This window comes from Eschrichtius robustus, chromosome 8 (assembly GCF_028021215.1).
Source record: "Eschrichtius robustus isolate mEscRob2 chromosome 8, mEscRob2.pri, whole genome shotgun sequence".
In the NCBI taxonomy this organism is placed as follows: domain Eukaryota; kingdom Metazoa; phylum Chordata; class Mammalia; order Artiodactyla; family Eschrichtiidae; genus Eschrichtius; species Eschrichtius robustus.
The window spans coordinates 9,799,925-9,819,567 of NC_090831.1; the positions used below are offsets into that span (position 1 = coordinate 9,799,925).

At 44.4% G+C, this 19,643-nt stretch overlaps 1 protein-coding gene across 1 annotated transcript; it reads left to right on the forward strand.

Annotated features, from left to right (window-relative positions):
- Positions 1 to 14,835: 14,835 nt before the first annotated feature.
- On the forward strand, positions 14,836 to 17,437 carry TMED4 (transmembrane p24 trafficking protein 4). The gene is made up of 5 exons (XM_068550311.1): positions 14,836 to 15,005; positions 15,208 to 15,308; positions 15,421 to 15,546; positions 15,807 to 15,953; positions 16,389 to 17,437. Exons 1-5 carry the CDS (start codon positions 14,879 to 14,881, stop codon positions 16,536 to 16,538), a joined length of 651 nt encoding a protein of 216 aa, XP_068406412.1. The 5' UTR covers positions 14,836 to 14,878; the 3' UTR covers positions 16,539 to 17,437.
- Positions 17,438 to 19,643: the final 2,206 nt, after the last annotated feature.

Genomic DNA, 19,643 nt, shown 5'->3' on the forward strand with positions numbered 1-19,643 from the left:
CGCCCCGGCGTGTGGCGTCATCACGCCGCCCCGCCCTGGGAGGAGAGGGGCCGCCCCTAACTCGTGAGCGGGGTCTTGACGTCACAGAGTTGCGGCCGCGTTGCTGCTGGCGCGTTCTTGGGGGAGCGGTGCAGGCGCCGAGGCTGCGGCTGGGAGTCCTCCGGCCGGTCCCTACCGGGTTGCGTGACGGGTCTGAAAAGGGGGTCTGCACGTTGCTAAGTAGTGTTTCTTGCAGTGGGCTCTCAGGAGTCCTCTGATGGAGAGCTGACCTAGTCTGTGCTGCCAGACAGAAAGGAACCTTGATCAGCAATGCGCGCTCGAGGCGCAGCAGGTAGTGGCCCGGGGGAATGAGAACCAGGAGGCCCCAGCGCCGACACAACGGTTTCCCAAAGTGGGCAACGGGATCGCGGGGGCATTCACGTGGTGTGCATGGACGGTGTATCATGCCATTTCATCGAATACAAATGGTCATCAGCTTTCAGAGGTTATTTTACTTACTGCTGAAAAAGAAAAAACAGTGTTACTATGACACCTCGATCGTAAGATGCTGCTGTATTTCAAAATGTGGGGGGAAAACGGTCAGATTTGATGAAATATGGTAAATTGTAGTCAATCACATACTGAGAAAGCCCTTGCAGTTCTTCTGTCTTCATTACAGCAAGGAGAAAGCCTCATTTTGTGCTAGTGTATCTTTAGCTCCACTTTTTCTTCTTTCCCTTTTTTGACAAAGAGAGATAAGAAATTAGGCTGAAAATTTTTGGTGGATAATAATATAGGTAGAACTTAAATTACTTTGTCTTCCTGATTTGTGAGTTTATCTTTGATATTTATGGCAAGTGATACTGGTTTTCTGATTTACAGTAATAAAAAGTTTTCTTTGGGGGGACTTACCTGGTGGTCCAGTGGTTAAGACTTCGCCTTGCAGTGCAGTGGGTGCCGGTTCGATCCCTGGTCAGGGAGCTAAGATTCCCACATGCCTCAGGCAAAAAAAAAAAAAAGCAAAACATAAAACAGAAGCAGTATTGTAACAAATTCAGTAAAGACTGTAAAAATGGTCCACATCAAAAAAATCTTAAAAAAAAAAGAATATAATTTAAAAAGTTTTCTTTTGTAATAAAATATTCCATTTTAAGACTATATTAACTAGATAGTAGTATGGGAAGGTGGCATCCAAATGACTGACATTAGGGAAACGCTGTTCCACACTGTCTTGAATTGCTCTTCGGTGTTTATTCCCCAAAACTTGAAGACAAGGGCTGTGTCATGTGGCATAGCCAGGAATACTGGGGTGACAAAGGCCAGCAATCTGACCATAGGGATCTGACCATGAAAGCTCCATAGAGGACACAAGTGTCTGAATCTGGGCTGAAATTCAAACTGAGGACTTTGCCACCTGCTCACAGGTGTGATAGACTTAGAGCGATTTCTAAATTTCTAAAAGGGAAAGGCAAAGTAGGAGGTGTTTTTTTTTTTGTTTTTTTTTTTTTTGTTTGTTTGTTTTGGGTTTTTTTTTGTTTTTTGTTTAATTAATTAATTAATTTATTTATTTATGGCTGTGTTGGGTCTTCGTTTCTGTGCAAGGGCTTTCTCCAGTTGTGGCGAGCGGGGGCCACTCTTCATCGCGGTGCGTGGGCCTCTCACTGTCTCGGCCTCTCCCGTTGCAGAGCACAGGCTCCAGACACGCAGGCTCAGTAGTTGTGGCTCACGGGCTTAGTTGCTCCGTGGCATGTGGGATCTTCCCAGACCAGGGCTCGAACCCGTGTCCCCTGCATTGGCAGGCAGATTCTTAACCACTGCGCCACCAGGGAAGCCCTTTTTTGTTGTTTTTTATGTAGGAAGTATAAGTGCTTGTACGAACAAAATTGGTCTGATATGTGGGATAAGGATCTGGAGACAGAAAGTGAAGGAACCAAGGAACAAACTTCAGTATTTTATCTTCCTTTCTCTTTTTACTGTGGTAAAATATATAAAAGAAAATAATTTTGTCATTTTAAAGGACAATTTAGCAGCATTAATCACATTCACAATGTTGTGCAACCATAACCACTATCTATTTTACCACTCCAATGAGAACTCTGTAACCATTAAGTGATAACGTCCCATTCCCCTCCCCTCTTCTTTCTTAGTAACCTCTATTATACTTTCTGTCTCTATAAATTTGATGACTCCACCTACCTCATATAAGTGAAATCATACAGTACTTATCTGTCCTTTTATATCTTGCTTACTTCACTTAGCATGTTTTCAAGGTTCATCTATGCTGTAGCATGGGTCAGAATTTCCTTCCTTTTCATGGCTGAATAATATTCCATTATAGCGCTATACTGCACCTTGCCTATCCATTCATCTGTTGATGGACGCGTGGGTCATTTCCCCCTTTTGGCTTTTGTGAATAGTGCTACTGTTACTGAACCAAACTTGGGTCCGCTCACCTGACTGGCAGCAAAACTGGGTTGACACTGGGTTGTGAAAGAAAATACAGTATTTATTGCAAAGGCAAGCAAGGAGAAAAGGCAGCTCATGCTCAAAAGACCAGAACTCAGTGGCTTTCAGGAAAGGGTTTTTAAAGGCAACAGTAGGGGAGAGGGTTGCTGGGTGCCTGGTCAGCTCGTGGACCTTCTTCTGATTGGTTGGTGGTGGAGTAACTAGGTGGTATTTCGGGAGTCAGCAACATCAACCTGGTTCCAACTGGTCTGAAGTCTATGTGCTTGTGGTCAGCATGCAGTTAACTTCTTCCACCTAGTGGGGGTTTTCGTATCTGCAAAACAAGGAGATTGTTCAGAGTATTATCTGTGGCCCTTGAGGAGGAACTAAAGGTTCTTGCCTTTGTTTTATGCCTAAACTATTAGTATTTGGTCTTGTTTGACTGTTTTCCTTTGTTTCTGCATTTTCTCACTTCTCTGATTAAATTTGCTCTTTGGAACATGGGGCAGGCCTAGGAGGCTAAAGCTTTTCTACAAACAAGAGGCAGGGGAGGGACTTCTCTGGTGGCACAGTGGTTAAGTCTCCACACTCCCAGTGCAGGGGGCCTGGGTTCTATCCCTGATCAGGGAAATAGATCCCACATGCATGCTGCAACTAAGAGTTCGCATGCCACAACTAAGGAGCTCATGTGCCGCAACTAAAGGAGCCTGCCTGCCGCAACTAAGACCCGGTGCAACCAAATAAATAAAATTAAATATGAAAAAAAAAGAGGCAGGGGACACTGGGGTCTGTCCCCGGTAAGGTCCCGCAGGGTCCTTCGTGGTTTCACTGCAATGATCATTGGCTTACAAGTATCCTTCGAGTACTTGTTTACAATTCTTTTGTGTATTTCCTAGGCGTGTAAGTGGTTGGTCATATGGTAATTCTATGTCTAGCTTTCTGAGGAAGTGCTAAACTATTTCCCATAGTGGCTGCACCATTTTACATTCCCACCAGCAATGCATGACATTTCCAATTTCTCCACATCCTCTTATTTTCTTTTAAAAGTTGTATTATAGCCATCTTAGTATGTGTGAGGCGATCTCATTGTTGTCTTGTTTTGCATTTCCTTAATGACTAATGATGTCAAGCATTTTTTTATGTGCTTATTTGCCATTTGTATATCTTCTTTGGAGAAAAATTTATTTGAGTCATTTGCTCTTTTTTGTTTTTAATTTTTTTTATTCATTCATTCATTTATTTTTTGGCTACATTGGGTCGTCCTTGCTGTGCGTGGGCTTTCTCTGGTTGTGGCGAGCGGGGGCTACTCTTCGTTGCGGTGCGTGGGCTTCTCATTGTGGTGGCTTCTCTTGTTGTGGAGCATGGGCTCTAGGAGCGTGGGCTTCAGTAGCTGTGGCATGCAGGCTTAGTAGTTGTGGCTCACGGGCTCTAGAGAGCAGGCTCAGTAGTTGTGGCTCACGGGCTTAGTTGCTCCGCGGCATGTGGGATCTTCCCAGACCAGGGATCAAACCCATGTCCCCTGCATTGGCAGGCGGATTCTTAACCACTGTGCCACCAGGGAAGTCCCCTGCCCTTTTTTGAATTGGGTTTTTTGTCTCGTTGAGTTGGAGGAGTTCTTTATATATTAATCCCTTATCAGATATGTGAGTTGCAGATATTGTCTCCCATTCTGTAGGTTGTCTTTTACTTTCTTTATAATGTTCTTCATTAAAAAAAATATTTATTTATTTATTTATTTATTTATTTATTTATTTATTTATTTGGCTGTGCCGGGTCTTAGTTGCAGCACGTGAGATGTTCATTGCAGAATGTGGATCTTTTAGCTGTGGCATGTGGGATCTAGTTCCCTGACCAGGGATCAAACCCGGACCCCCTGCATTGGGAGCGCAGAGTCTTAACCATTGGACCACCAGTGAAGTCCCCTTTACAATGTTCTTTAATGAATAAAAGTTTTAAATTTTGAAGTCCATTTTATCCATATTTGTTGTTGTTGTTGCTTAGTGTGTTATGTGTCATAGCCAAGAATCCATTGCTAAATCCAAGATCATGAAGATTTCCCCTTATGTTTCTTCTAAGAGTTTTATGGTTTTAGATTTTATATTCAGGTTGTTTATCCATTTTGAGTTAATTTTTGTATATGATATGTGGTATGAGTCCAGCTTCATCTTTTTCCATGTGGAACTCCAGTGATCCCCATACTGTCTGTTGAAGAGATGATTCTTGCCCCATGGAATGGACTGGGCACTCTTTTGAAAATCAATGGACCATATACGTTGGGTTTATTTCTGTATCCTCAATTCTATTCCATTGGTCTGTATGCTCTCTTTATGCCATTACCACACTGTTTTGATTACTGTAACTTTGTAGTAAGTTTTGAAATCCAGAAATGTGATTTCTCCAGCTTTGTTTTTCTTTTTCAAGATAATTTTGGCTATTTGGAGCCCCTTACAAGTCCATATAAATTTGAGGATTGGCTTTTCCACTGCTGCAAAAAAGACTGTTAGAATTTTGATAGGGATTGTGTTGAATCTGTAGATCTCTTTGGGTAGTATTGACATTGAAACCAAGGGTAATCATCAGTTAGATCCATTAAACTTGTAACCTGCCTTCACTGATCAAGCTCGCTTTAATTGTTCCTGTAAATAAATTCTGGGAATTCCTTGGTGGTCCAGTGGGTAAGACTCTGTGCTCCCAATGCAGGGGGCCTGGGTTCGATCCCTAGTCGGGGAACTAGATCTGCATGCATGCCACAACTAAAGATCCCACATGTCTCAAGGAAGATCCCACCTGCCACAACTAAGACCCGGTGCAGCCTAAATCAAATCAATCAATCAATGTCCTCCAAGTGTCATGCAGCCTAAACAATAAAATGTTTGCCCAAGTTGTTTTTCAGGAACTTGGAGTCAGCTATGTCCAGTTTGAGCTCGTTGAGACTGGTTAAGACTACCAAGCAAGTGTCCACTTGAAGACCTTTTGACATCAGAGGGCCAAAAATTCCACCCTCAGAACATGCTAACACCACCTTTTTCTGAATGTGTCCCATGATGAAGCCTGTAGCTTAGTTGCACCTGTGCAGAATGATGATTATCTCACCTTCTTATTTCCAATCACCTTTCCCCACACTCCCCATGCTTCAGCTTTATACCGTAAATATCCCAAGCCCTATGTCTTTGGAACGGTAGACTTGAGATTTGTTCTCCCATCTCCTCACTTGGCTGCCCTGTGAATAAACACTTTCTCTGCTGCAAACCTCTGAGTCTCTGAGTTTGGCTTGCTGCTTGTCCAGCAAACAAACCTGGTTTGGTTCAGTAACAACAACTTAACAACAGTAAGTCTTCCCATCCAAGCACATGGGATGTCTTTCCATTTATTTGTCTTCTTTAATTTCTTTCAGCAATGTTTTTAGTTTTCAGTGTACAAGTCTTTTACCTTGGTTAAATTTTTCTTAGATTTTTGGGGGGATGCATTTGTAAGTAGAATTGCTCTCTTCATTTCTTTTTTCTGATTGTTCATTACTGGTGTATTGATTTTTGTGTATTGATATTGTGTCCTACAACTTCACTGAATTCATTTATTAGCTGTAGTAGCTTTCTTTTGGATTCTTTAGGATTGTTTCCATATCTAGGATTGTGTCATCTGTAAATAGAGATAGTGTTTCTTCCTTTCCAGTTTGGATGCCTTCTGTTTCTTTTTCTTGTCTAATGGACCTGGCTTGAACATCCAGTACAATCTTGAATTGCAAGGGTGAAAATAGACATCCTTGTCTTATTCCTGATCTTAGGGGGAAAGCATTCAGTCTTTCATCATTAAGTACGATGTTTGCTGTGGGATTTTCACAGATGTCCTTTATCATGTGAAGGAAGTTACTTTCTTTAACTAGTTTTCTGAGTGTTTTTTGTGATGAAACAGTGTTGGATTTTAAGTGCCTTTTCTGCATCAATTGAGAAAATCATGTTTATTTCCCCCCTTTATTCTATTAATGTGATACATTACATTGATTGATTTTCTTTTCTTTTTTTTTTTCACACACACACACTGTGATTGATTTTCTTATGTTGACTCACCCCTGCATTCATGGGATAAATCCCATTTGGTCATGATGTATGATCCTCATAACATACTGTTGGGGGAACTCCCTGGTGGTGAAGTGGTTGAGAATCCGCCTGCCAATGCAGGGGACACGGGTTCGAGCCCTGGTCCGAGAAGATCCCACATTCCGCAGAGCAACTAAGCCCATGCGCCACAACTGCTGAGCCTGCGCTCTAGAGCCCGCGAGCCACAACTACTGAAGCCCACGTGCCAAGAGCCCATGCTCCGCAACAAGAGAAACCACTGCAGTGAGAAGCCCGTGCACCTCAACGAAGAGTAGCTCCCCCCCGCCCCCGCCCTGCCGCTCGCCACAACTAGAGAAAAGCCTGCGCTCAGCAATGAAGGCCCAGCGCGGCAAAAAGAAAAAAAAAAATACTGTTGGATTTGGTTTGCTAGTATTTAGTTGAGGATTTTTGCGTCTATATTCATAAGGGATTTTGGTTGAATTTTCTTTTCTTGTGATATCTTTGGCTTTAGTATCAGTGTAATGCTGGCCTCATAGAATGAGTTAGGAAGTGTTGTCTTCAATTTGTTGGAAGAGTTTGAGTAGGATTGCTATTCATTCTTCCTTAAATATTTGGTAGAATTCACCAGGAGAGTCCATTCTTGGACTTTTCCTTATTGTGTCACTTTAGGTAATTTGTGTTTCTAGGAATTTGTCCATTTCATTTAAATTATTTTATTTGTTGTTGTGCAGCTGTTCATAGTATTCCCTTATTCTTTTTATTTCTGTTAGGTCAGTAGTAATGCCTAACAGTAAATCTAATTTCTGATTTTTTAGTGATTTATATCTTCTTCCTCTTTTTTTTGTCAGTCTAGCTAAAGCCTTGTTAATTTTATTAATCTTTTCAAATAATCAACTTATACCTTCCATGGACTCTATTGCTTTTCTATTCTGTTTTATTTACCTCTACTTCTTAAAATATTATTTTTAAGATAGCCTCATTTGCCATTTTTTCTTTCTTTCTTTTTCCTTTTTTTCTTTCCTTTTTCTTTTTTTGGCAGTGCTGTGCAGCTTGCAGGATCCCTGAGCAGGGATTGAACCCACACCCTCAGCAATGAAAGCGCAGAGTCCTAACCACTGGACTGCCAGGGAATTCCCTATTTACCTCTACTTTAATCTTTAGTATTTCCTTCCTTCTGCTAGCTTTGGGTTTAGTTTGCTCTCTTTTTTTTCTTTATTCTTTCTTTCTTTTTTAGTTCATCAAAGTGTAAAGTTAGGTTATTGATTTCTTTCTTCTTTTTTAATGCAGGCTTTTACAACTATAAATTTTCCTCTGAGCACTGCCTTCACTGCATCCTGTGGCTTTTGTTCAGTATGCTTTTTCATCATAATATACATTCTGCATTCATTCAACAAATATTTCTACCAGTTTGGTTCTAGGTGCTGGGGATACAGAAGTGAACACAACAGACAGGCAGGATCTGTATTGTCATAGTGCTGACCTTTTAGGGTAAACCAACAAGACAGAAATTGATGATCTGAAATCCATAAAACAAGGTACTGTGATAGAGAATTGCGGTAGCACTGCTTTTGTTTTTAAAATATATTTTATTAACTAGGTAACACATCCACTTGGTTCAGAAATCAAAAAGATATTAAAAGGTCTAGTTTGCAGAGTCTCCCTTGCACCACCCCTGTTACCATCCACCTCATTATCTGCTGGCCCGGCAGACCCCTTCCCTGCCAGGGGTAACTATTTGTTGGATCATGGCGCAATCAGGTATCCCAGGATGAGAGCAGAGATGGAGGGAATTCAGGGGCTTGGAGAGTGGCCATTTACCAACTAGGACAGAAGTATTTCTGTAGTTTACACAGCACAGCCATACTGGTGTATATTTGCTGAATATTCATGTTACCTATAAGTAACCACTTATATTATCGTCTTATATATTCTTCCAGCATTTTTCATGCAAATACAAACACCAAAGATAGCATACTATGTCCTCTCTTTGGCACCTTGCTTTTTTAACTTAGCAAAATATCCTGGAAATGTTTATAAATATATCAGTTCATAAAGAGTATCTTCACCTTCTCCAGTGGCGTAATTGCATAGAGTGGTTTCGGTGGCGACAGCTCATCTTTGTTCCATATGGTATTGACTGAGGCAGCTCCTCTGGGACTGAAGGATTCAGAAGAGCTTCATTCTGTTAACTGGTGGCTCAGGCTGGATCTCATATCAGCTGGGTTCTAAGAGAGTGAAAATGGAAGCCACAAGGCCTCTTAAGGCCCAGGCACCAGAGCCATACAGCTTTCCTTCCACTGCATTGAATTGGTCAGTGCAAGTCACAGGGTCAAAACCAGATTCCAGTGGAGGGGAAATGGATTCCACTCCTCAGTGGGAAGAGCAGCACGTGGACATGGGCATAGGAGGGATTGTTGGAGAAGGTCTTCGCAGACATTCTACCACACCAAGGTCCAATCAAGGTTCACATGTCTTAATTAGTATTATCCATCTTTAGTTTCTTAAATTAGTATTTACATTTCTCCCACTTCCCCCTGCCCCTTTTTTGGCTTTAGTTTTTGAAAGGTTGGAGTCAGTTGTTCCATATTCTGGATTTACCTTATTATTTCCTCATGGTGTCTTCTAACTTCTGAATTTCCTGTAAGCTGCAAGATGGACAAAGGCCTAATTGAAATTAAACATAACTTACAAAAATATTTTGTATTCATTGATTACATTTTACAATGATTATCTTGTGCCTGAACAGGATCATTTAAAAATCTAAGGACTTCCCTGATGGTGCAGTGGTTAAGAATCCGCCTGCCAATGCAGGGGACACGGGTTTGAGCCCTGGTCCAGGAAGATCCCACATGCCGTGGAGCAGCTAAGCCCATGCACCACAACTACTGAGCCTGTGCTCTAGAGCCCACGAGCCACAACTACTGAAGCCCATGTGCCACAACTACTGAAGCCCATGTGCCACAACTACTGAAGCCCGTGTGCCTAGAGCCCGTGCTCCGCAACAAGAAGCTACCGCAATGAGAAGCCTGTGCACCACAACAAAGAGTAGCCCCCACTCGTCACAACTAAAGAAAGCCTGCGCGCAGCAATGAAGACACAACACAGCCCAAAATAAACAAACAAATAAATATATTTTTTTAAAAATCTGAGATCAAGTCATTCCTTACTCAAAATTCCCCTAAGAGGTTCTCATTTATTTGCCAAGGTCCTTAAATGGTCTAAAAACCCTACCTAGTCTTCCCACGCCCATCTATGGCCTCGTTTCCTCCTACTTTCCCCCTCACTCTCTCTCCTCCTGCCACACTGGCCTCCTTGACTTTCCTCAATTCACCAGACACACAACAGCCTTGGGGCTTTCACTGTTTCCTCAGGTATCCATGTAACCTGCCCCTTAAGGGCCTCTCTCACACAGCATCTTCTCAGGGAACCTTCCTTGGCCACTCTTCTGTATCCCATCCCACATCTGACCAGACACTCGCTATATTAGTTTCCTGTGGCTACCATAACAAATTACCACAAACATACTGGATTAGAAACAACAGAAACTCATTCTATCACAATTAGAGAGTGCAGAAGTCCAAAATCAAGTTGTCAGCTGGGCTGTGCTCCCTCCAGAGGGTCTAGGAGAGATTTCATTGCTTGTCTCTTCCAGTTTCTGGTGGCTCCAGGCATTCCTTGGTTTGTGGCTGCCTCACTCCAATGCCTGCCTCTGTGATCACACGGCCACCTCCTTTTCTCTGTGTCTCTCTTTTTTAACTGTACAGTAGAATGGCATTAAGTACATTTACAGTGTTGTGAAACAGATCTCCAGAACTTTTTCATCTTACAAATCGGAAACTCTGTACCCATTAGGCAACTTCCCATTCCCCCCTTCCCCCCAGCCCCCTTGTAACCACCATTGTACTTTCCGTTTCTCTAAATTTGACTACTTACTTCACTAAGCATAATGTCCTCAAGGGTCATCCATGTTGTAGCATATTGCAGAATTTCCTTTTTAAGCCTGAATAATACTCCATAGTATATATGTGTCACATTTTGTTTATCCCTTATCTATTCACCCATTGATGGACATTGGGTTGCTTCTACCTCTTGGGTATTGTGAATAGTGCTATGAATATGGATGTGCAAATATCTTTTCATGATCCTGCTTTCAATTCTTTTAGAGATCTACCCAGAAGTGGGATTGCTGGGACATACGGTAATTCTATGTTTAATTTTTTGAGGAAACTCAATACAATTCTCCATAGTAGTTGCACCATTTTACATTTCCAACAACAGTTCACAAAGGTTCCAGTTTCTCCACATCCTCATCAACACTTGCTATTTTCTGTTTTTCTTTTTTTTAAATAGTAGCCATCCTCATGGGTGTGAGGTATCGTCTGTGTCTCTCATAAAGACACTTGTCATTGGATTTAGGGCCTGCATAGATAATCCAGGATTATCTCATCAAGATCCTTAATTACATTTGCAAGATCCTTTCTCCAATTAAGGTGACGTTCACAGGTTCCTGGGACTCATACATTGACATGTCTTTTTCCAGGCCACCATTCAACTCATTATACTCCCTTTATTTTCTTCCTTGATACTTACCTCCATCTGACATGCTATATATTTACTCATTTATCTTGTTTATTGACAGACAATAACCAAAATAAATCCTTGAGGACAAGGATTTTTGTGTTTTGTTAACCAGTGTGTTCCCAGGGTTTAGAACAGTGTCTGGCACAAATGGCTACTCAGCAGATATTGGCTGAATGAATGAATGAAGGGATAGCTAGCCTAGGTAAATGTTGGCAGAAATTCCCACCTCCCACCTTTGAGGGGAAAAGGTTTGGGACCTCGGGAATTAGATTACTTAAGTCAGGTTTCTTCCTGTGGGGAATGCAAGCTTCTTAAAATTACCCATCAATTAGGACAAATTTCAGGGTTCTCCTAAAAAAAATTAGAAATACAGATACTATTTCTTGCTAAAAGTGAATTAGGATTCCTTGGATAAATGGCTGATTTTGTGTCTAGGGCAGGAAATGTACAAAATGGAATGTAAGGAAGCCCCTGAAGGCTACTGGAATTGTGTCAAAAAAAAGCATAGCAAAAGTGTTTTATGAGAGAATTTGAGCTTTAAAAAAGGGTAATGGGCTTAATGGATTAAAACACATTTTGTCTTACTGTAACTCCTCCTTGGCTCTAGATTTAACTGTTTGAAGGATGTACCAAGGACAGAGAAACCTGTTAAATGACACATGAAGAAACAATCAACCAAATCCAGAATGTGGAAAATTCTATCGGTCAAATGATCCAGTTGCTTCAATAAGTAAATGGCATCAACATCACCATCAACAACAAAAAGGGAAGGGGAACTGTTAATACAGTAGTCCCCGTTATCCATGGATTTGGCTTCCTGTGGTCAACTGCAGTCTGAAAATATTAAATGGAAAATTCCAGAAATAATTCATAAATTTCAAATTGCTTGCTGTTCTGAGTAGCGTGATGAAATCTTGCTCTGTCCTGCCTGGAATTAATCATCTCTTTGTCCAGTGTATCCTGCCCATTTAGTAGCCCTCTTAGTTATCAGATTGGCTAGCCCAGTATCACAGTGCTTGTGTTTAAGTAACCCTTATTTTAATTAATAATGGCCCCAAAGTGCAAGAGTAGTGATGCTGGCAATTCAGATATGCCAAAGAGAAGCCGTAAATTTCTTTAAGTTGAAAAGGTGAAGGTTCTTGACTTAATAAGAAAAAAATCGTATGCTGAAATTGCTAAGATCTGTGTTAAGAATGAAACTTCTGAGGAATTTTAAAGAAGGAAAAAAGAAATTCATGCTGGTTTTCCTGTTGAATCTCAAACTGCAAAAGTTATAACCACAGTGCATGATGAGAACTTAGTTAAGATGGAAAAGGCATTAAATTTGTACAACAGAATATTTTGAGGGCCCATATTCACATAACTCTTATTAAAGTATAATTGTTCTATTTTGTTAATCTCTCACTGTGCCTAATTTATAAATTAAACTTTATCTGAGGTATGTATAGAAAAAGAACATGGTATATATAGTTTGGTACTATCTGACATTTCAAGCATCCACTGGGGGTCTTGGAATGTATCCCCCCTTGGATAAGGGGGGACTACTGTGTATCAAGAGGTTTAAGAGATATATCAATGAATGCAGTAAGCAGACCTTGTTTAGACATGATTAAATAATCCAAAGTTTTTTGAGATGGGGAGGGGGGAGGACTTGAATATATACTAAGTATTAGAATTATTAAAGAATGATTTTTAATTGTGTCGGGTATGATAATGGTATTTTTAACGGTCCTTTTCTGCTAGAGACACACTGAAATATTTACAGGTGAAACTATATATATGATGTCCAGGGAGTCTTTAACACACTTGAGGAAACAAAAATGCAGAAAGGGATAAATGAAATAAGAAAGGCAAAATCTTGATTGTTGTTGAAACTGGTTTATGAGTATATGAAAGTTCATTGTAGTTATTCTACTTTTATGTTTCGAAATTCTCTTATTAGAAAATTTAAAACAAGTTTTCAACTTTTCTTTGTTCTAATTCCATGCCCAGTAAGAAACTTTCTGGTTTGATTTTCACCTTCCTCCATCCCACAATAGGGGTGCTGTAACTAGGAGATGTAAACAGGCCTCATGGACCTACTCAGAAATTCTGAGTTTTCCTCATACTGTTCCTCAATTTTCTTAGCCCAGATCTTCAGTCTCAAGTTGTACCAGTTTGTTCCAAGAAAGGAGGGAGAAAGACGCAGAGAACCTTGAAGGGAGGAGCCGGCAAACAGGTTAAATCACTTAAACCAGAAGACTGTCCCCCACTGGATTTGTATGAGATCACATGTTGTTCACATGACTCACTGCTGAATGTGGCCAGATTGTGCCTTGTTGTTCATTCCATTAGAGAAGAGTTGAGCCATAGTCTAATATTTAACAATCAGATTTCATACTGAAACCCAAATTTCCAGCTTCTTAAAAAGTTCTTATTTTCCATCCTCACCGCAGAACTGCTGCTGCTCAGGGAGGTCTGCCTTGTAAAACTTCTTTAATTCCACAAGGATGTTTGCTTTGGTTCAATCCCACTTCTTACGGATAAATTGGAGCATATGCAACACTAAGCACGCTATTACAGGCTTTCTTTGTGTTTAGCAAGGAAGGCAGGCAGCAGAGCAAGCACTGGGCCCCCACTTCCACTTGTCACGGGCCCATCGGAGCCACGAGGCCAGGTTTCGTTCTGCTCCACATTTCTCTCCACTCTGAGCCCCAGACCACTGCGGGCCAGTGGAGCAGACCCGCAGTCCAAGGGACCGCATGTCCCAGATCTTCTTCACCTAGGGGACAATGAGCAGTCGGACAAGTTGAGAGAGCAATACGGGCTGGAGAACACAGACGGAGACGCCGCCAAGCCTCGCCCCCCCCTTCGGGAGCAGTCTAGCGACAACTGGACCGTTTCGCATCGTACCTGCTCCCACACATCTCTCACCTGGAGCCCAATCTCCACCTCCTCTCCCAGGTCAGCACCCCCGGGTGACTATCTGTGGATACTTCAGTGTGTACCCCTAGCAGGGGAGTGTCAGAAAATAACCACCGCAACACTGACATGGCATGCAAAAAAAACCCGACAAACTCCTAAAATCAGGAACACCTAAAAGCCTGTTGGAGCCCCACTGGCTCGGAATATCGTTTCCTGTCGGCTGGACTGCAGCCCCATCCAGGCAAGGCCTCGTCTCCCGGGTCAGGGCCTCCAAAGGCCGGGCGGGCCGCTCCTCCAGCCGGCACCGGACGCGCCTAAGGCTCCTGCACCCCAGAAGGACTCTCACACCGACACCCGCCCGGCCGGGGTCTCGGGAAGTGCCCGTCGGCCCCTGGGCTCCAACTTTCCCGCCTTGCGCGGATCCCGAGTCCGGACGCCCCGGGGGACCCAATCTTCCAGATCTGGGGCCCGCCCTCCAACCGTCCAGATCTGGGACCCAAGCCCCGGCGCAGGCCAGAACTCTAAGCAGGATCTGCAAAGAAGGCGTCAGTCGACGCTTACTCTCCACTCCGCCGTGCCGCTTTTACTGGGAGCGGGGCGTAGGCGCGCGCATGCGCACTGGGTGTAAAAAAAGCTAGTTGGCAGGAGACCAAACCAACTGCGCAGCCAGAGAGCGGGAGGGAACACCCGAACGTCGTGCGCCTGCGCACTCTCCCCTCGGCTGTGCATCCTGGCCTGGAAGACGCGCGCGGGGCGGGGCAGAGCGGACGCAGGGAGGGAGGCACCGCGCACGCGTATTCTGCGCCGGGTCTTGCTGCGTCGTTTGAGAGCTGGGCGCAGGTGCGCGCATGCGCACTGGGCGGAGGGGGGGGGGGCGCGCGTTGGCAGGTGTCTGGGCTGGGCGTCGGCGGGCAATGGGGTTGCTGGTGCTGTTGCTCATCGCGCTGTGCGCGGCGGGCGTCCGAGGGCTCTATTTCCACATCGGCGAGACCGAAAAGCGCTGCTTCATCGAGGAAATCCCCGACGAGACCATGGTCATCGGTCAGGCGGGGCGAGGGTGGACAGGGCCCTGCGTGTCCTCCCGACGCGGTCGGGCTCCCCGCTCCTAGCGGCGCGCTGTGGATGCCGGACCGTGGCCGGGGGAGCAGTGCCCCCTGCCCGGCGTCCTGGGAACCGCGGCGCCCCGCGGAGTGTGGGAGCCAGACGGACTAGGTAGGTTGTGACGGCTCTGTCTGCTCCGCAGGGAACTACCGCACCCAAATGTGGGATAAGCAGAAGGAGATCTTCCTACCCTCGACCCCCGGCCTGGGCATGCATGTGGAGGTGAAGGACCCTGAAGGCAAGGTAAGGCCACCTTCACTAGAGCTCTTGGGGTGGACAGAGCTCAGAAGACATGAACTTGGACTTGCAGAGGTCAGAGTAGAGGCGGGGGCTTTCACTGACTGCTGTGCTGCAGGTGGTGCTGTCCCGGCAGTACGGCTCAGAGGGCCGCTTCACCTTCACTTCCCACACTCCTGGTGACCATCAGATCTGCCTGCACTCCAACTCTACCAGGATGGCTCTCTTTGCTGGCGGCAGACTGGTAAGAGTATTTTCTCTTTGGCCATAGCTCAGAATCTCTCACTTGGTTACAAAATTTTGATTTATTATTCTTATCATTTGTAACACTTTGTGGCACAGTCACAAGCAAGAAATAGACGTTGCCCTTCTGTCCCACAGCCAGGGACAAGAGTGGGTTCCATAGCCTGAAACAGACCATCGGAGGTCCCACCACTTAGACACCATAACCTCAGAGTGTCTCTGACCTTAACGACTTTGGGGTCCAACCCTGTTTCCTCCTAGCGTGTGCACCTAGACATCCAGGTCGGGGAGCATGCCAACAACTACCCCGAGATTGCTGCCAAGGATAAACTGACGGAGCTGCAGCTCCGAGCCCGCCAGTTGCTGGATCAGGTGGAACAGATCCAGAAGGAGCAGGATTACCAAAGGGTAAGGGCATGTCACTGTACTTGGACATGGCAGTTGACCTTTATACCCACTACACTTACTGGAAGTTTCTGCCTGGGGCCTTCCCTGCTTGGGAGATCAGCTGTTCAAAGACTGGAACGGAGAGGGCTATCAGCCGTTTTTCAGCTCCATAGAATAAAGGGTAGAGAGGACAGTTCACACTCTAGCAATAGTCATTGCCTACCTCTTTACGTTGGGATCTTGCTGAAATGGTAAGAGCATGATTTCTGTCCTAGCAGAGATGCTTGTGGAGGGGCAGCGTGTCACTTCCTTGGGGGCACTTCCAGGGGAATCAGAGGCAGTATTTCAAAAGGCGTTTGGTCCCACAGTTGAGTCGTCGCACAGGAGGGAGGGGCCTCGCAAATGCTGGGACTGTCTCTCCTGCACATTTAATCCTGCGTCCATTGTCCTACGCAGTATCGTGAAGAGCGCTTCCGTCTGATCAGTGAGAGCACCAACCAGAGAGTCCTGTGGTGGTCCATCGCTCAGACCGTCATCCTCATCCTCACTGGTATCTGGCAGATGCGTCACCTCAAGAGCTTCTTTGAGGCCAAGAAGCTGGTGTAGTGCCCTCTCCATATGACCCTTTCCTGTCACCTCAGTTGTTTGGTACTTTCCCCACCCAATACCTTATCCATATGGATTTTGAGGGAAAAAACAGTGAAAAAAAGAATATAAGCCACATTGGTTCCATGGCAACAAAGCATTCAGATCAGCCACTTGTTAACACTGGTTCTCAAGGACACAGGACATTGGTCCAAGCTTTCAAATCTGTCTTGGGGTTTGTGGGGAGTCAGAACTGACCCAGGGCTAAGTCTTGCTTCTTTCACCACTAGTGATTCCTCTCCATCCTGTCACAAAATGAGCAAATGTCTCTCCTATTGCTTTAACCTCTCTCTTCGTCTGCTTAGAAAGTAGGCGACCAAAATGCCCCACCGAGGAGACCCACCTCACTGCTCCCCTGTCAGTCCTAGGTTCACTCAGTGGCTTCGTGAATGTAAATAAGGGGCAAAGGCCCCAGAGAATTGAAATGTTTTTCTATATATTAGAACTATTTTTTGATAAAAGTATATATTTTCCTTCCTAGTTGAAGTGTTACTGCCTTTGTGTGACTAGCTAAAAACACCAATGCAGTCCCTTCTGCATTGTTTATCCATGCATTCTTGATAACTACCTACCATGCCAGCTCTCAGGATTTCAGCTCTTAGGGCCAGAAAGCAGACATCACAGCTGCTCTCAAGGCCTAATCAGAGGGCCAGGCAGAGAATTCTCTGGGACACCTGTGATTTCCATCACACAGGGCCTGAATTCAGACTGAGGCAGTGACAGAGCTAGCACAAGGCAGGGCACTCTTACCCTTCCATTTCCCTTAACCTTTATTTAAGCTGTGGTAAATGTTTTCTTCATGGGAACCAGATTTGGTTCTTTATACAGATTTTTCCAGTGAAATAAAGCGTGTTGTAGTAGCTGTGTTTGAAATGAAATAAGAGGCTGTGGGCAGAGGGGAGGCACAAAGGGAAATGGAGGAAAGGCTCTTGGTCTGGGTGCCTCTGCGGCTGACCCGGAGTGGATTTCAGCATGTGGGCTTGTGGTGCTAGAGCCTGGCCTGACTGGAGACTCGGGGTTGTGGGAACGGACAGGGTGGTGGCTCGGCCATTCACAGAGGTCAACCAGGTAGACCTGTCAGCAGGGAATACTGTGAGGAGATTATGTACCCGTTTCTTAGCTCCCTGGAATCATAAATTTAAACACATCTTAGTGTACTTCCCTCATGCTCTTCTGCTGTATAAAGCTTAATGCCCTTAGTTGCCCATTCTTGACGTTTTATTTCATGGTTTTATTTACTTAAAATACATTATTTATCTGATGTACAAAAACTAAATTCTGCCCTTCTTGTTTTTTTTTTTTAATTTATTTATTTATGGCTGCACTGGGTCTTCGTTTCTGTGCGAGGGCTTTCTCTAGTTGTGGCAAGCGGGGGCCACTCTTCATCGCGGTGCGCGGGCCTCTCACTATCGCGGCCTCTCTTGTTGCGGAGCACAGGCTCCAGACGCGCAGGCCCAGTAATTGTGGCTCACGGGCCCAGTTGTTCCGCGGCATGTGGGATCTTCGCAGACCAGGGCTCGAACCCGTGTCCCCTGCATTGGCAGGCAGATTCTCAACCACTGCGCCACCAGGGAAGCCCTTGTTTTTCTCTTTACGTTCTATACTATTCCATGTGTGTACCTATTTTTACTTATAAAGGTATATGCAATTTAGTTTTATAGGCTTTGTCATTTAATATTTTTGTAGGTATTTTAAAAATTCTAATTCTGGATGGCCACATTAACGGTCCAGTGAGGTGAAATGCCATAAATGACTCTTCCAAAATTTTCTGGATATTTAAAATAGTTCTTAATTGTCTTCATGTTAGAATTAACACAGGGAAAATCAGGTAGCCTTGGAACTAGTCAGCGTGTGGACCTCTGGCCTGAGCCTCTTGGGGAGCATGGGATGTGTCAGGAAGGGAACACATTTCTGCTCTGTGGCTGTTATTAGGAATCTAGCCAGCAAATCAGACACTGGAGCCTGGACTGTGGGAATACAGGAAACTACACAGTGCTGGGGTGGCCTTCAACAGCCTGTCCAGCTGTGCATCTCAATTATGCTGATACATCAGTGTGTCCTCAGTTTCTCCTCCTGTGAATTTTTTGATAGGAAGGGGAGTGGAGTGAGGACAAAGGTGGGAGTATAGCACACCTTTACACTGATGGGCACTTGGAATCTCGATTGCCAGAGGACAGGCTAACAGGTGGTGGCTATGGGGAAAAGAAGGATTTCCATACTGGTGTGTGGTATTCAGACACATTATGGCCTAGGAAAATGTTTTTGAAAGTTCGGCTACATCCAAGGAATTCTGGTGATTTTTTCCCCCTCAATACTACCTTGATTCCATTCTGAAAGTCTTGCTTTCTTAGGTTATATAACACCCTTATCAAACAGCCTTCTACCTCCTTACCACAAAAAGCGGGTGGGGCGTAGGAGCCATTCTACTCATATCATCATCCCTGGCCCAGTCCCCATCTCCATCTTTTGGTCCCAGCCCCACTTTACCTGTGGTGCATGAATTGCTCTCAGTTCTCACCCTAACAACAGCCAGAGCCTAACCTCTGGCTCTCATGCTGGGTCCATGTCAGAGTAGATTCATACGGTCATCTGAGAAACTCGTCAATATAGATTCCTGGGCAACACTCAGGTCCAGCTGATTAAGTAGGTTTATGTTTGGGGTGGTGTGGTAGGCAGAATAATAGCCTCCCAAAGATGTCCAGTTAGATGTACTAATTCCTGAAACCTGTGACCATGTTACCAAACATGGCAAAGAGGAATTAAGGTTGCTGTCATCTGCTTCTAAAATAGGGCAATTATCCTGGATTATTGGGGTGGGGCCAATGTCATAACAAAGGTTCTTTAAAAATGGAAGAGGGAGGCAAAAGAAAGTTGCAGTGATGCGAGGTGAGGACCCAACCCTCCATTAACAGCTTTGAAGATAGAGGAAGGGGGCCCCAAGCCAAGGTGGGAAAGGCAAAAAAGGGATTATTCCTCTAGAGCCTCCAGAAGGGAATGCAGCCCTGCCAACATTGTAATTTCAGCCTAGTGACGCCTCGTCAGACTTCTGATCTACAGAACCATAAG

Bases quoted from the DNA above. Each gene is read 5' to 3' on its own strand.
- TMED4 (XM_068550311.1), top strand. From the start codon at position 14,879: ATGGGGTTGCTGGTGCTGTTGCTCATCGCGCTGTGCGCGGCGGGCGTC. The intron at 15,547-15,806 runs GTAAGAGTATTT...GTTTCCTCCTAG, and splicing joins TCTTTGCTGGCGGCAGACTG to CGTGTGCACCTAGACATCCA. The intron at 15,954-16,388 runs GTAAGGGCATGT...TGTCCTACGCAG, and splicing joins AGGAGCAGGATTACCAAAGG to TATCGTGAAGAGCGCTTCCG.